This window comes from Mus caroli, unplaced genomic scaffold (genome assembly GCF_978045245.1).
Source record: "Mus caroli unplaced genomic scaffold, Mus_caroli_1 scaffold_11, whole genome shotgun sequence".
Taxonomy (NCBI): domain Eukaryota; kingdom Metazoa; phylum Chordata; class Mammalia; order Rodentia; family Muridae; genus Mus; species Mus caroli.
Window position 1 is genome coordinate 88111312 of NW_028227266.1, and position 15518 is coordinate 88126829.

Here is a 15518-nt window from a genome sequence, read left to right on the forward strand (position 1 = left end):
GTTCCTTTGTATTTCTTTAAGTGTGTTATTAAAGTCCTTCTTGAAGTCCTCTACCATCATCAGGAGATATGCTTTTAGATCCGTGTCTAGCTTTTCCATTGTGTTGGGGTGCCCTGGACTGGGCGAAGTGGGAGTGCTGGGTTCTGATGATGGTGAGTGGTCTTGGTTTCTGTTAGTAAGATTATTACGTTTACCTTTCGCCATCTGGTAATCTCTGGGGTTAGTTGTTGTTGTTGTCACTGTTTAAAGATTGGAGCAGAAGCTGTGTTCCACTCACCAGCAGTCTCAAAATCTTGTGGCGGGGGTCGTGGGTAGCTTGAGGTACCCCGGTGCTGGTCCAGCCGGAAGAGGCCTGTCGTCCTACTCAGGCCGGTTTTCTGCTTCCCTGACTAATGCAGTCTCTGGTCCCGCGAGCAATTGGATTGGAGCAGAAGCTGTGTTCCACTCTCCAGAAGTCTTAAGATCCTGTGGCGGGTGTTGTGGGTAGCTGGCGAGTGTCAGCCGATCCTGCGCCCTAGCTACCCCTGTGCTTTTCTGAACGGAAGAGGCTTGTGGCCCTCTGTAGACCGGATTTCTGCCTCCCCAACCAAAGCAGTCTCAGGTCCCGCGTGATTGGACTGGAGCAGAAGCTGTGTTCCACTCACCAGCAGTCTCAAAATCCTGTGGCGGGGGTCGTGGGTAGCTGGCGGGTGTCATCCGACCCTGCGCTCTAGCTACCCCGGTGCTGATCCGGCCGGATGAGGCCTGTGGCCCTACTCAGGCCAGTTTCTGCTTCCCTAACTCCCTTTCTTCTTTTTATCCTTTTTTTTTTTTTTTGAACGTTACATAACCAGAGGAGACTCAAGTTAGAGAAAAAGCATAGGAAAATCTTTCACCTCTTCCCACTTATATTTTCCTGTTTAGACAATAAAATACATGAATATCATTCATTTGACTATGAATTGTTGTGCGTCTCCCCCAAACTCAGTGCCAAAAATAACACAAAGGAATGCCATTTGGACTAAGATAATACCATCTCTGAACTTTTTTTTTTGTAGTGAAAATAATTTGATCTCCCCTTCCTTAATATTCTTTTTAAATCTTCTAAGATAGGATGAACTGAAGGATTGATTTTTCTCTGTCCTTAAGCCCTAAGGGAGATGCCCCAGGCAAGGGCTGGCACTCTTCACTGTGAAAGAGCAGGGAGTAAGGATCTGGGCCTTAGTGGCTGATATGCATGTTCAGGGACTGGCTGTTCCATTTTAGTGGCCAAAGTAAAGTGTGGCTGGGTTCCAGTGAATCTTTATAGCCGTATTTGGTGGGGAGGCTGTGGGTTGCATACAGGTGTAGTTGAAGAATCTGAGGAGATGGCTGTGGAGATGGCTCAGTGGGAGAGAGTGCTTGCTTCCCAAGCCTCAGGTCCCAAGTAACCTCCCAGCACCCAAGCAAAAAGCCAGGCATGCCATTGGAGTGCTGTGGGAATGTGGAGACCAGAGGATCCCTCGTGCTTGACTCTACCTCAGAAGAATCAAGCAGAGAGTGAGAGAACATTAGATGTCCTTCTTGGGCATACCAGTAGGCTCACAAAATGCATGCACATATGTACATACATACATACATACATATATGCATTTACTAAAAGAAAATAGCTGTACACTGTTTTTGCCCCACACTCACACAGAATTGGTTCACCTCTTCCCACTTTGTCTCTTGGCAACCAGCTTTGTATCTTTCATACATAGTTACGATTGCTATTCATAGGCATAGCAGAGATGGTCATACTGTCTAATAAAATAATGTTGGATTATTGTTACTTTTTATCTTAATATCTATATCATATTTTCAGATAACGTGTTAGCCAGGATATAATTACATTTTTAAGTGCTTAAGAAAATAACATGCGTTGAAGTTTGTCTCCTGAAGACTAGAATTTTAGAGCATTCATACACACACATATAATACATGTATGCACACTATACATACATACATACATACATACACACAGACATTTACTAAAAGGAAATAGCTGTGCTCTGTTTTGTGTTAACTTTCCTTGGGAAGGTGTGAAACAGCAATAACTTAACCCAGATGTAGCCCTAACAACAAATCCACCCTCGACCATCATGGTAAACCCATGAGTTTGTTTATAGGAACGTGGGTAAGGGGTTACTTTCAGAAGAGTGGGTAGCCCCCAAACGCAACAGCTGCATCACTGCGCAGTCCTACCCCATCACAGATGATGGTGTGCAGACTCTGTCACAGAGTTCCACTTTCAGTTAACCTCCTCTCTTGTTATATACTGCAGCATCTCCTAATAGCACTCACAACCGATTTGTGGGAAGGAGTAATGGCCGGAATCCCAGATGAGGATCCTGTAGTCTTCCTTCTACTCCTTCTATGAGGAAAGGGGGAGAATAGCTCTGTTACCATTACTGTAAACTTGCTTTTATTATATTTTTGTTCTTATTTTGCTAACATGGCTATGGACCAAAGTCATCTCTATTCCATCACACCATTGGGACAGTCATTTTTGTCCAGATAAAACTAATAAAAACTCAGTATTTTTTGATCATAAAGATGAGACATAAAGTAAAAAACTAAAAACAACCCATCTCCACGCCCAGAACTAACTACTAATACTCACCATGTTCAAACATTGCTGGATGTGTTTGTTAGCGACTACTGAACTCAGTCTTTTTCACTTAACAATTGCTACAAGCTTATAAAGGGTGACACATTATAGACTAAAGGGTGAGCTGGAGGGTTAACCTTTGTACTTTAGTGCAGTGCCCCCACTCCTGCCCAGCAGCCCTTCCAGCTGCCATCCTCCTGGCACCATAGACATACTCTCCCTACTCCCACACCCTAAGATGGCCAGTGTTCCCTACCAGTTACTACTTACAAGTTGCCAGTCCTTTTACTGGCCCCTTTATTGAGTTTCTTTTCTCAGTTTGTGTGCCATCTGCGCACACTGTGGCCCAAGCCTGACTAGTATAGATGCTGCATTCCATGTGACTGAGCTTGCTTCCATGGCAAGATTTAGTATATATTCTTTGTCTGCCTTATTCTCCAGCAAGAGGCTCTCATCCTTCCCAGCCCTGGAGTCTCCACATCACTGGCTATATGTCTTTGTCAATTTACATTCTGTCTTTGAATCTTGAATTTCCCATTTGGAGAAAGCAGATGATAAAATGTCTTGTGGGTTTGTTGCAGGTGATGTAAGGATGTGTCTATGAAGTGGGCAGTATAACTTAACAGTGAGCATCAAGTATCAGTGCCATTGGTCCTGATTTTCTTATAGACACTTCTCAGAGGATCCTCTGTATAAGGAAAGGTGCTTTGTAGCCACAATGCTTTCCCATCACATCTTTCTAGAGCCACCATTTCAGAGAGCCTGCATGGCTCATGCTCTGCTCCTGGCTGGAGCATCTCTTGTAGATGGCTCCTGTCTACATTTCTAGGGGACAGCAGGTGGTGGTAGAGAGCTAGGTTTGCTCTTGGCTGGGTTTGTGCAAAAGTCTAAATAATTCTTTTAAGAAAAAAATTTCAAGAGCCAACAAAGAATAGGCATTTTTTTTCATATCCGTAGGTATAAGAGAAGCCTTCATTTATTGAACACTTTATTAAGTTTTGACATTCTTTCTTTATGTATTTACTTAGTCACTCTGTAAAGCTGTTATTTGTCCCATCTTAAGAAGAGGCTGGGTTTCAGGGAGCGCTTCAGTTACTTAGAAGTTTCTAACAACTCTTGGTTGATGTGGGGTCTACACCCAGTGATCTGTGTGGAGGCCAGGGCACTTGACTGGTTGCGAGTCTTGTAGGCTCTTGCCTTCACACAGAAGGTTGATATTTAAGAGAATTTCACATTTATGGCTCTGTGTACCATGTGATAAAAATTCACAAGGAGTGATGTGCAGGTGTATGGTCCCCTTTTCACGCAGGCCCTTCTTTTCCCCAGTTCTTCATCTCAGAGGCTGTTACTTTTCTATGTATCCTTCCTGGGGCAGACTCACAGGAAGGCACAGGCATTACAGAGAGAAGGGTGACTGTTTTCACAGGCCATCTTAGTTTGACTTTTGGCCTTGGAAATTTTTAGGCTGCTATGCTAGGGTAGAAGCTGTTGTGCAGAAACACTCAGCACTTATACCATATGCACGTCAAGTTTCTTCTGTGTTTCAGCTCTGCCCAGAAGAATCTAAATCCTTGTCTCCATTGACTGTAGAAGAAGGTTAGGGCACAGAGAGACATCAGGGTTTACATGAGAGAAGTGATTTGGCAGAAACACAGAAATTCTTCCCCTGTAAGGGACACGTAACAGACAAATGCACAAAAGTGGGTGAAGACAGGTGCTCGCTGGCCTTAAGTCATGGTCTCCATTTCTACCACTATACATATATGGCCCTGATCTAATTATTTCTTCAGGGATACAAAACCCTGAAAATCTCAGTGGGTACCCTCTGGATCCTAGTCCATGACTGTAACTACTTCCTTCGTTTAAGCACAATGGTCATGGGATTAAATAAAGCCTTGCATTCATAATGTACTTAGGCTTTCATGGAAGGCATAGATAGACTGTCTCGTGCTGTGATCCACATGACATTAGCAGAATGTCCCCTTATACCCAGGAGTACATTTTACCTGGTGTTGTATGGTTGGCCTAGTGCCCTGGTGATGAATGTTGATTCTTTATTTTGATACAAGCTTTGGTGCCTGTGTCAAAGCAAGAATATTAAGTTAACAATGTCAAAGTGAGCAGTCAGGGGCCATCCTGTCTTCAGATGTATATGATTCTACACTAAGATTCCCAAAGGCTGGTACATGTTGAGACAGAGTGAAAATACCTTTGAGATGTAAATATTTTTAATTACCTGCTTTCATTAGGTGAATTAGTTGATTAGTTCTTCCTGGGTTTATGGGTTTCCCTTTTTCTTAATTTTTATTACATTTGTGTGTGTTTGTGTTGTATGGAGTCAGAGGACAATTTTGGGGAGAGTCAGTTCTCCCTTTCTACCATGTGGCTTGATGGCAAGCACCTAAACCATCTTGCTAGACCAGAAAAATTTTTTTCAAAACCATTTATACCTGAAATCAGAAGTGGACTGTGTCTTATTGCAACCCTTAATTGGTTTTGTTTATTATCTCATGTGTGTTTCATTGTTTTCCCTTTGAGGAGCAAGCATCCTATGTCAGTCTGCTCTAGCACAGCCAGTATGAGTTCAAAGTATTGATTTCCGAGTTCATCACAAGAGCTGTCATGAGGTACTGGCACTGTGTCTTGTTTGGGATTTCCAATTCTTTGTGTCCTGAAAGCATGGTTGATGGACATGTCTGAGTCTCTGCAGTCACTTGTATGAGTTCAAGAGTAGGCATACAGCCGTTAAGGTGACATTTCATGTTACTACGTTAGGGACACTTTCCATCATAATGTGTTTGTTTTTAGGTGAAGGTGGTTTTGATTGACGTTTCATAGGTGATATGTTATAGTGCTAAGATTTCAACCTGGTAGCCTATCTAGAAGCCTGCACAGCCCATCTCTCAGTAAAATGTGGGGACTGAGTGAAGTTCTTCTTCAAAGAGCCTCACCTGTATCAGGAATTCTACAAAGCTTAGAGTTTATGTGATTGCGGGGAGTTGGTATGCTGCAGATTTATAACTAAATTATAATTGCCCAGTGAAATCCTTTTGTAACAATGTATTAACAAACTACTAGCTTGCACCAACCCAAAGGCTACGAGTGCCACCAGATACCACCTGAAGCCTATTCCTAATTCCCCAGTTTTTCCTGGCTCAGGATCACTGATACTTGGCTTTGGAGTAATTTATCCCTTATTCCCTTTGAGGGGAGAGCTGTGTTTTCACATTCATCATGGCTCTAACATAGTTGTCCTGTGGCTTCTTCTCCCATCCCTTTGCACAGACACACTTGAACCCATTAGCAGTGGAGACCCCTTAGATCTTGAATCTTGACCTCCCTCTTTGAACTGAGTGACTCTAAAGAATCCTTTGAGCTCTCTGAATTGCTTTTCCTGTGTGAAGAGCCGTCTGCACCTTCCTCCTGCTGCCTATAGATGTAGCAATTTTCCTTACCCCTTTTATTCCTAGGGGAGAGGAGAGTGCTGGGCATTGGTGGACACTACTCCAATGTTGGCTCCTGAACTCTGCTCTTCTTGACCCTGCTCTGAAGTTCAGAGTCAGGTGACTCCTGTAGTGATCAAAGCAGATGACTACATGGATATGGTCAGGAGCCACAGGTTGTCATTAGGTCCTTCACTCTCATCCTTCCATTTTAGAGAGAGCTGAGCTATAAGGAATCCTAAAAGAAAGGAAGGAAGGATTCCCACTGCTTATTGGACTCAAAGGCAAGAGCTGCTTACTGCATAGTGATTTGACAAAAGAACTGCATGGCAGCTTAAGTAAGGCTCATTGCTATATCAGATGAGGTGGCCTTGGGATTGTAACACAGATACCCAGGCAGACAGTCACAAGTGGTCTTGTGAGACATGGATTCATTGATATAACTGATGTCACAGGAATACAAGGGAAATGAAATGATGTGGAGGGTAATGACCTGAAGACTAGGGTAGGTTTTGCATAGACAAGTAAAGACATCTTGGATGTTATCATTAAAGGTGATATACTTACTAAATGCACTTTTGGATTTTTTTCTTTTCTTTTGTTTGTTTGCTTGCTTGCTTCCTTCCTTCCTTCCTTCCTTCCTTCCTTCCTTTCTTTAGCAATTGTTGGTGTTTTTCGAGAAAGGCTCTCGTGTAACCCTGGATGGCCTTGAACTCTATATAGCCAATGATGACTTTGCATTCCTGATTCTCCTGCTAAAATTACATGCCAGGATTACATATATGGTTTACCATGTGTGTTTTCAGGCAGTGATGAAGATTAAAAATAGGACTTTTCACAGTCGGTAAACATTCTGTACCTGAGCTGTATTCCCAGGCCTGTTAAATGCTTTTGAACAAGGGAGAGCCAGGAAGAAGCCTGCATTTTAGGAAGTGGGATAATCAGCTGAACTTTCTGGAGGAATGGTACAAGCAGAACCACAAGATGAGAATCCTGGCCCTAGTGCAGAGGGGTGACTGCACTAAGTCATATTTTCGAATCTCCTAAAGGAGAGTGTATAGAAGATGTGATCAAGACGTGCAAGATAAAGAGAATTAAAGGGAGGAGAAGAATGCTAAGAATGGTGCCTGTTGAACCCAGAGCAGGGGCTGTGTGTATTTCTTGGGCTCCATCACTTATTCTCAGGGTCAGGGCAGAGACAGTCCAGTGGCTGAACAGGCTCTATCCTGGAGACCTCTGTCCCTGGAGACTGTGTTCAGGGTGTTGTCAGAGAGATTGCTGTTATCATATTGAAAATGATGTTCCCAAGGGTGAGCTAGATCCTCAGAACTAGGGTGAATAGAAGCATGCATAAAGTCCCCTTTTATCTTCTCTAAAAGCTTATTTCCTAGGCTTCCTGTTGCTGATGAAAAGTTCACAGTTCTGCTTGCTCCCATCCCCTGTGTGTCCCTATAGCTCTGCTTGCTCCCATCCGCTGTGTGTCCCTTACTGTAACAGTTATCATCTTGCCATTTCTAAGGGATGTTGTTCTTACCCTGTCCACCTTTGACCTCTGTTCTTATTTCAGAAACTCCTTCTATATCACATGACAGGATGGCAACTGTAGCTTCTGGGTCAAGTCTGGTCCTCTACCTATTTTAGTAAATAAGCATAGCTAGTTGTTCATATATATATTATTGCTTATGTCTGCTTTCACAGTACAAAACTGACCTATGGTTCACAGTGTCTCATAGCCTAAATTATTTACCCCTTGGTTCTTTATAGGAAAAAAAAATTCAGAGCACCTAACTCTGGCTCTTCACCTACGCTTTCCTAGTTTTCTTGCTCTCTCTTGGCTGAAGCCTGAGGCAGGAGGAATACATGCATCAGTCAGTTCTAAGGGAAGACTAAAGAAAGAAGCTCTGCTCAATTTCACTGAGAGTTCTAGAGGAACTTCATTCCTTTCTCCACCAGTTCAAGAAATAGTGCCTCATATTTCTTACTTCAAAGGAGAACGTCTCATAATAAATGCGATTATCTTGGACTGCACTTAGCAGTAGAGCTCATAAGCATGATCTGATGTAATGTTTGTGACAGCAGGCGAACAAGCAGATTTGCAGGTGGTAATGTCGAAAGCACAGACTGGAAGGCTACTCACCCTTGATCCCACAGCTAGGAAATAGCATGGTCCTTGCCCCTTACCAGCTGCCTTCAGAGGAGACTGCTCTTTCAGAGCAATACCAAATAATGGGAAGAAGAAAGACTGTGAACAAATGTAGGGTATAAGGGTGGTGCAGTTTTCCAAAGGGTAGCTTTGCAGTTTCGAATGCAAGAGAACTGTGGAACTACACCTTCCCCAGCAAGAACAAATAAACAATAAAGTGTGGCTGTGCAGAAGAACTGGCTAACCTGCAGAGACCTCTGCCTGAAGGTCTTGTTGCCATTCTGATGAGTGGAGCTCGTTAGCTCTCTTGGTTACATTTCATTCCAGCCAGGCTTGGGAGACAAGAGTGGAAGGGTTAACTGAAATCAGGATTATGGTGGGCACTATGCTAATGTCTTCTGTTAATGAGCCTTTGCTGATTGTAAATCATGTAGGAAGAATATGGGTGAAGAAGGAAGGCTTTTCTGTTTTTCCTACTGAATTTTGCTTTTGTGGTTCATTAGGGTGTGTCTAGGGTCATGCTCTAGTATATGTGGCATGGGAAGCTTGTTGAGCCCATACCTGATTTACTTGTCCCACTGATTTCTTCACTGGGGAAATTTGACACTGAGAAGTACTGTTACAGAAATGTCAAGAGTCCCAGATAGATAAGTAGGTAGGGTAGGTAAGGTTTTGCATGTGGTGTGTGTGTGTGTGTGTGTGTGTGTGTGTGTGTGTGTGTGTGTTTGCTCACTCATGTGTCAGGCAGCAGAAGAGAAAGGAAGAAAAGATGGTGTCAAGCCACAGAAAAAACTTCAGGGGCAACAGCAGATGAGTGAAGCCAGTAAGGAATGCAGTTTACATTCAGAAAAGCACTAAGATCTAAACAGCAGAAGTGGGAGCATACTAGAAAGGACTTTCTAAGTCCTAAGTACTGGAACTGGGGCCACAGTCAAGTGCACCAATAGTAGAAGGGATTTGAGTGGAAGCAGTTCTATGGGCAGGGACTCAAAGGCTAGAGTTCCAGGTAGAATACCAGGACCTCTGCAGGGCAGTTTCAGGTCCCTGAGTTACCCAGTGGCCCAAAGGCCATTCTCACCTCTGCTTAATAGCTATAGAGTTTCACGTTTAACTAGTGGCCATGCGAGGATAGACTTACTCATAATGTCACTTCTTTAATCCAAATAGATATACCTTAGAGCCATGCCAGGATTGATCTGTCTGAAGATAATGTACTCATCTTTCAGGGTCTTTGTGCTGTAGCAGTCTATTAAAATCCAAGCATGAAGGATGGCTTGGAAAAAATTATGGCCTGCAAGGAAAATTGCTGTCCAGCCCAGTCAACAGAGACATATACACTCAGCTCTACAAGACAGACTCTAGGGAGAAGCAGACCAAGCCCAGGAAGGAGTAGGAGCAGCAGCAAACTTGATCCCAGCGTGAGGGCTGAGAATGGCTTTCCTTGACTGTTTCTCTCCTCTGGTCTCTTCTTCCACCAGCAGGAATGTGATGGTTCCAGAATTCTGCCTTTTTTCTATATGAGTTGGCGCTGGTGAATATCCCGGCTGTTCTGTTGCCGTACCTTTTTGTTGCTTTGCTTGTAAAGTTTGTTTTTTTATTATGTTAACTAGTAACCCATATGAGATGTTACCTCTTACAATTTTAGGTCTAGAGTATACTTATTTTGGCCATAAACACAGTGTCCTAACAGACCCCTGGAACTTGTCCATCTTGCTTGGATGAGACGCTTTGCTTATCAAATAGTATCTTCGCCTGGTCCCTGACAAATGGCATTCTACTTCCTGTTTATAAAAGTTTTACTCTTCTAGATACCTAATATAAGTGAATTTATACAGTGTGTGTTTATATGATTTTTTTTCTATCTAGCACAGTGTCTTCTTGGTTCATCCATGTCCACTATTACAAAATTGTCTTCAATTTTGTGGCAGATTAATAAATTACCACATGCATGTGCCATGGTTTTGGTTATTTGTTTGTTTTGATCAGTTGTTACTCTGGTGGACATTTCGGCTGTTCTACCTTTGGGCTATTGGGTACACTAAAACATGAAGATGGAAGTGTAAAGATCTGCTGAGATCCTGATTTCAGTGCTTTTGGATAAACACGTAGGAGTAAGATTTCTAGATCTTATGGTAGTTCTACTTTTAATTTTTTGAGAACTCCATGTACCATTGTCCTGGCATTTGTTCTTCCACTGCTGGAGAAAAATGCACACCTATCATTTCTTATTCCTTGCCCCGGTCTTTCTGCCCCATATGAGACTGCTGCTTGCCCCTTCCCTGCGCACTATCCTGCTACCCTTCTTTTGGCTTCCAGGATGTAACTTGACTCTTGACACATTCTTAAAAAGCCCATATCAAGTCAAAATACCCCATGACCAGGACTTCTCACCCAGATAAATTTACTTATTCTCTACTGGAGTCTCTAGAGCCTTTGCTTCTGTAGCTTTGGGACAATTGATAGAGATGTCGTCTTAGCCACATGTTACATGTTATTTTAAATGAGCTGTCATCTCCTGAAGGCAAGGACTCTGTGTCCTCTCTGAAGATTTTACAAAACACCTATTCACATGTGGAGAGGCAGAAATCATAGTACATATGTGTGTTACAGTTTAGAAGACAGGAACTTTAAGTTAGCTGCTCTGGATAGGTAAAGAAGACCCTTCTTGGCAGCAAGGTCCAAATGCACAGGATACTGTCCATTCCTATAGAGATAAATTAATGGGACAGGGATAGAAAGGATAGATCAATGACATCACCTTCTTAATTTTTTTTTAAGCAAGCAGGCCTTGGAATAGACAGGCAGGCTTAGCGGGTTGGGTCTGACTGCACCTGAGCTCTTCAGTGTAGGATGTCAGCAGGCAAGGTGGACATGTACATGGCAGGAACAGGAAATGGGGTTCACCTCATAGGAAGTCATCAGCTGCTTGATGCCAGCACTATTCTATCAGAACATCCTACTTCTAGCATCCTGAGCTGAGAGTCCTTGGCTTCCAGCCATGGTCTGCCATGCTAGCAGTGTTGTCAGTGTGCTCACCCCACACCTAAGCTTTAAGTCTGAGCCTACCCTTGCCTGTTAGTGGGAGAGAATGTAAGAGGAGTGAGCCTTGTGGACTGCATGGTACTCTTAACAGCTGTGGAATAGCTCCATCATTTCTGTCTTTCCTGGCCTTCTCACATCCCTCCATCTGTCATGATCCCAGGGTACTGGCTCCCAAACCAGACAGGTGTGGAGAATCAGCTGCATGCTAGAGTTAAAGGAAGGTCTGAAGGCTGCCCACAGAGAGTCCTCTCACTGATGTGGACAAGGCTAGGAACCTGCCATTTCTATAGAGGCACACCAAAGGACTGCAGAAGGATGGATGCAGGACTAACAACGTTGCTGAAGAATTATTTCCTTTGTCTAACATGTTTTTTTTTCATGATTTCACAAGGATTATATACTCTTTTAAAAAATGGGAAAATGATTGATGTTAATAGAAATAACATGCTATCCTGAAGCAGTCATGAAGTAACCATTGATACTCCAAGTATATTTCTCTTTTCCACAGGTGGACTTGACCTCATCTTCCTTCCTGGCCTCGGGTTTGACAAAGATGGCAACCGGCTGGGGCGGGGTAAGGGGTACTATGACACCTACCTGAAGCGCTGTGTACAGCATCAGGAAGTGAAGCCCTATACCATGGCCTTGGCTTTTAAAGAGCAGATCTGTCCCCAGATCCCAGTGGATGAGCATGACATGGAGGTAGATGAAGTCCTTTATGAAGATTCCCCAGCATCCTAAGTTACACCACGATGGCTACACTCACTGCTCTGTACCGGTGTAAAGAACAGATGTCTATTTTTCTCTTGTCAAAATGAATCAAAACGGCACATTAAAGTGAATATGGATTGTGATTTTAAGTGTAAAAATAAAATAATATAAAATCCTCTTTAGAAATCAATAGAAATTATTAGAATATTAATGCAAATGGAGGTGGAAACCGCACGGTTTTCAGCTTAGCTTTCTGGTGTCAAGATGGTAAGTTGACCTTTCTGTCTTCTAGTTTAAATGAAATATTTATGAGTATTAGAGAAACAGAATTTGGGTGTGAATGGAGACACTGTTTCTTAATATGCAGTCATAGGCCTGATTGCTCTGGCATATGGAGACTCAGCTGTTAGTAATTGGTTTGGCAGTACTTGGTATGGATAAAATATTCCCCAAGAATATTATTATGCCACCTAATCATGGCTTCATTTACTCACCTTGAAGTTTTGTGCGTGACATTTTGTAGCTTCATGTGGTGAATGGATGGGAATCTTTTGTGGTTTACATAGTTTGATCCAGTTGATTGGTCTCTGGCCCTGAGGACTTATATAAGGAAGTTTTTCTGTGAATTCGTGGGCTCCATTTGGAAATGGAAGCTGCCATGGACCGGACATTGCCAGATGGCCTCACAGCCAGGGAGAGGTACTTTTGTTGAGGGGAAAGATTTGGTTATCACAGGACACTCAGGGGTCTTCCTTGACATGACTGCTTCCTTGCTTCAACCTGTAGCCGGTCACTAGCTCCTGCTGGAATTGCCTCTGGGATGCAGTCTACATCTGCTCTCTCCTTCCTGTCTTCCTGCTCCTAATTTCTTCAACTCTCAGCATTTCTCAGCTCAAGTAGGCAGGCTTTGTGCTTAGCATCTTTTGCCTCCAATTTATTTCAGGGATGATCTGATAAGGCATAAATCTAGTGTGGACAATCCGCATAGAAGTCTTTCGGAGACATTTTAACAAGTAGATGCCTTCCAATGTGGGAGAAATCCCTTGTAAGCCCCCCCTTCCTCTATCATCTCTTCCCTCTCCCCTATATGTCTTTCTGTATGTGCTGCAAGCACCGCAGGCCTTCTGCCCAGTGCAAGCCTGTTTTCCTGCATCTCACTGCTGGCTTCTTTTGTCCTGGGAACTGCTGGGTATCTTCAGGGCTCTGCCCTAGCTTTTTTTCTCCAGGAGGTCTTCCTTGTCTCCCCTCCTGCCAACTCTAGATCCTCTTTCTTCTCTTTCTGTGGCCATTGCCTATTTATCACATTGTCCTATGGAGCAGTTACTAATGTCCATGTTTGTCCCTTCACAAGGCTATAAGTTCGAAAGAGCTTCTTGTCTTCGGTAGATGACTGATAGAGAGTGTTTGATAACATTTTTTAAAGTGTAAAGAGAATATATGTACAATTATTTCACTTTAAACACAGATGTACTTTTTTACATAATAATATACAGTGATATTTTGTGCACAAAGGTAAAAATATATATATTTTTAAAATGTCAATTAAGGCTAAGAGTTGATCTGTACAATTTAGAATATGCAAAGAGAAATGAAAAAGAAATGGAATTGCTACAACCTATGATGCCATTAGTACACTGGTTAATCTTATTCAGTGTTACTTCAGCAGCAGGGATGAGGTAAATGTTACTATAACTGGCATGACTGTTGGCGTGAAATAGTTAAATCCTAACATTACAGGGCTCTTGACGGTCGAGAAAGCTTTGCTTTCTCAACCTATGTTATTCTTGTATTGAAAGAGAGCATGTAAGAGCCAGGTGTAGTTAGAATAGACAAATGACTTGCCAGAAATTGCTGGGCACTCAAGATTCAGAACAATCAAAACCCATGTGATCTCTCCCTGTAGTGGTTAATCTTGTAAACCTGACAGGATTCAGAACTTCCACAGAAACATGTCCCTGGGTGTGTTTATGAGGGTGCTTCCTGAAAGGTTTAATCAAACAGTGAAGACGTACCCAGTATGTGGTAACTCTGTCTCATGGGGTGGGATCCTGGACCAAATGAGAAGGGAAAAATGAGTTGTGTACTAATGATCATTGCTCTCTGCTTCCCGACGGTGGGTGCCTCTGGATGCTCTGATGGATTGTATATTGCCAAAATAAATACTTCCTTAAGTTGTTTCTTAACAAATATTTTGGTAATAATGAGCATATCACCTGACACACACCCCTAAAAAGACAGCCATTTCTGTGTGACCAAGCTTGCACCGAGGAATTCCTGCGAAGGTACTGGGAGGTCGACACTCCCTCCCGGGTGATACAGGGTACAATGACACTGTAGGTAGATTAGGTGTGTAGGTTAGGACATCTATGACCCGGGGAGTGAGCAGCACAGGGTAGGACATCATGGATTAGGATTTGAATCTGCAGTGCTCCCACAGGTTCCTGTTCTGAATAGTTTCCCCCAGGGATGGCATTGTTTGCCTATGGCGGCAGAGCCTAGCTGGCAGAAGTAGGCCATTGGAGGTAGATCTGCCCTGGTTCCTTTCTGACTTTCTGCTTCCTAATCTGCTGTGATGAAGCCCCCTCCTGCTGTGAGTGACACCTCTATAGCATGTCTTCCTTGCCTTCATGAGCTGGAACCCTCTGAAACTGTGAGCCCAACCAAGACATTCCTCTCTTCTTTTGTTTTTGGCAGATATTCTGTCACAGCAATGCAAAAGTAACAAGTTTACACTTTCAGAATGAAGAGAGTCTCAGAAGGAGCCACCTATATAGAGGAGAACTAGTAATTAAATACTAGCCGAACCCACTAACCAGAGAGGAACCAGTGCTGGAAACCATGAGAACCACAAAGAGGTGCATGATACATATTTTATAGAACTGTGCTTAATTGAACTAGAACCATATGAAGTTGTAGTCAGTGGTTAAGAATAACTCACATTTAATCTCAGTGTTCCCCTGCCTAAAGAACTGGCTAAATATACTGAGACATGGGTAGCTTCATGCAGAAACAGTTCCTGGCCCCAGATTTTAAAAATTTGTATGTATATGGGGGTAGAGTGGGGGATGAGGGCATGTATGTGTTTCTTGTAGAGACTTCTGAGTTCCAGTTGCTTACATTGTATTTAATAATAAGTATATGTTTAAGTCTTCCTCCAGCCTATAGCTCTTGAAAGTACATTCTCTGAGAAGTTCACAATCATTTCAAGACCCAGTACAGACAGACCCCAACAGAAAATCAATTCCTGATGAGGGAATGGACCTGCTTCAATGCTGCCCCGTGTCCATTGGGAGGGAACAGAGGGGAAAGGAGGCATGTTGAAGTTAAATTACTATGTCAGAAAGAAAACTGACTCTCCTTCCCACATGAGCCCCCAACTGCCCATAGCTCCGCAAGGATGGGTAGAGGCTCACCAGTCACTTCTCCATGCTAGAATGCTGACTGGCTTCATCTGGTGAAGTTGCCCACAGCTGCTTTGAGTACATGAGTGCAGCTGTCCTGTCATCCAGAAGGCACTGTTTGCTCTGGGCCCCTCTGGCTTCTGGCTCCTAAATCTTTCTTCTCTTTT

The 15518-nt window shown here is 43.1% G+C and overlaps 1 protein-coding gene across 6 annotated transcripts in view; it reads left to right on the plus strand.

The window, feature by feature from the left end:
* LOC110301624 (5-formyltetrahydrofolate cyclo-ligase) overlaps positions 1–14137 on the plus strand; it is a 38183-nt gene extending 24046 nt beyond the window's left edge. For all 6 annotated transcript variants that reach the window (XM_029481630.2, XM_085827876.1, XM_029481633.2 and 3 more), the window contains one exon: positions 11748–14137. In XM_029481630.2, the coding sequence (XP_029337490.2) occupies positions 11748–11980 (233 nt within the window). In that variant the 3' untranslated portion in view covers positions 11981–14137. The remainder of the gene's footprint in view (positions 1–11747) is intronic.
* Positions 14138–15518: the final 1381 nt, after the last annotated feature.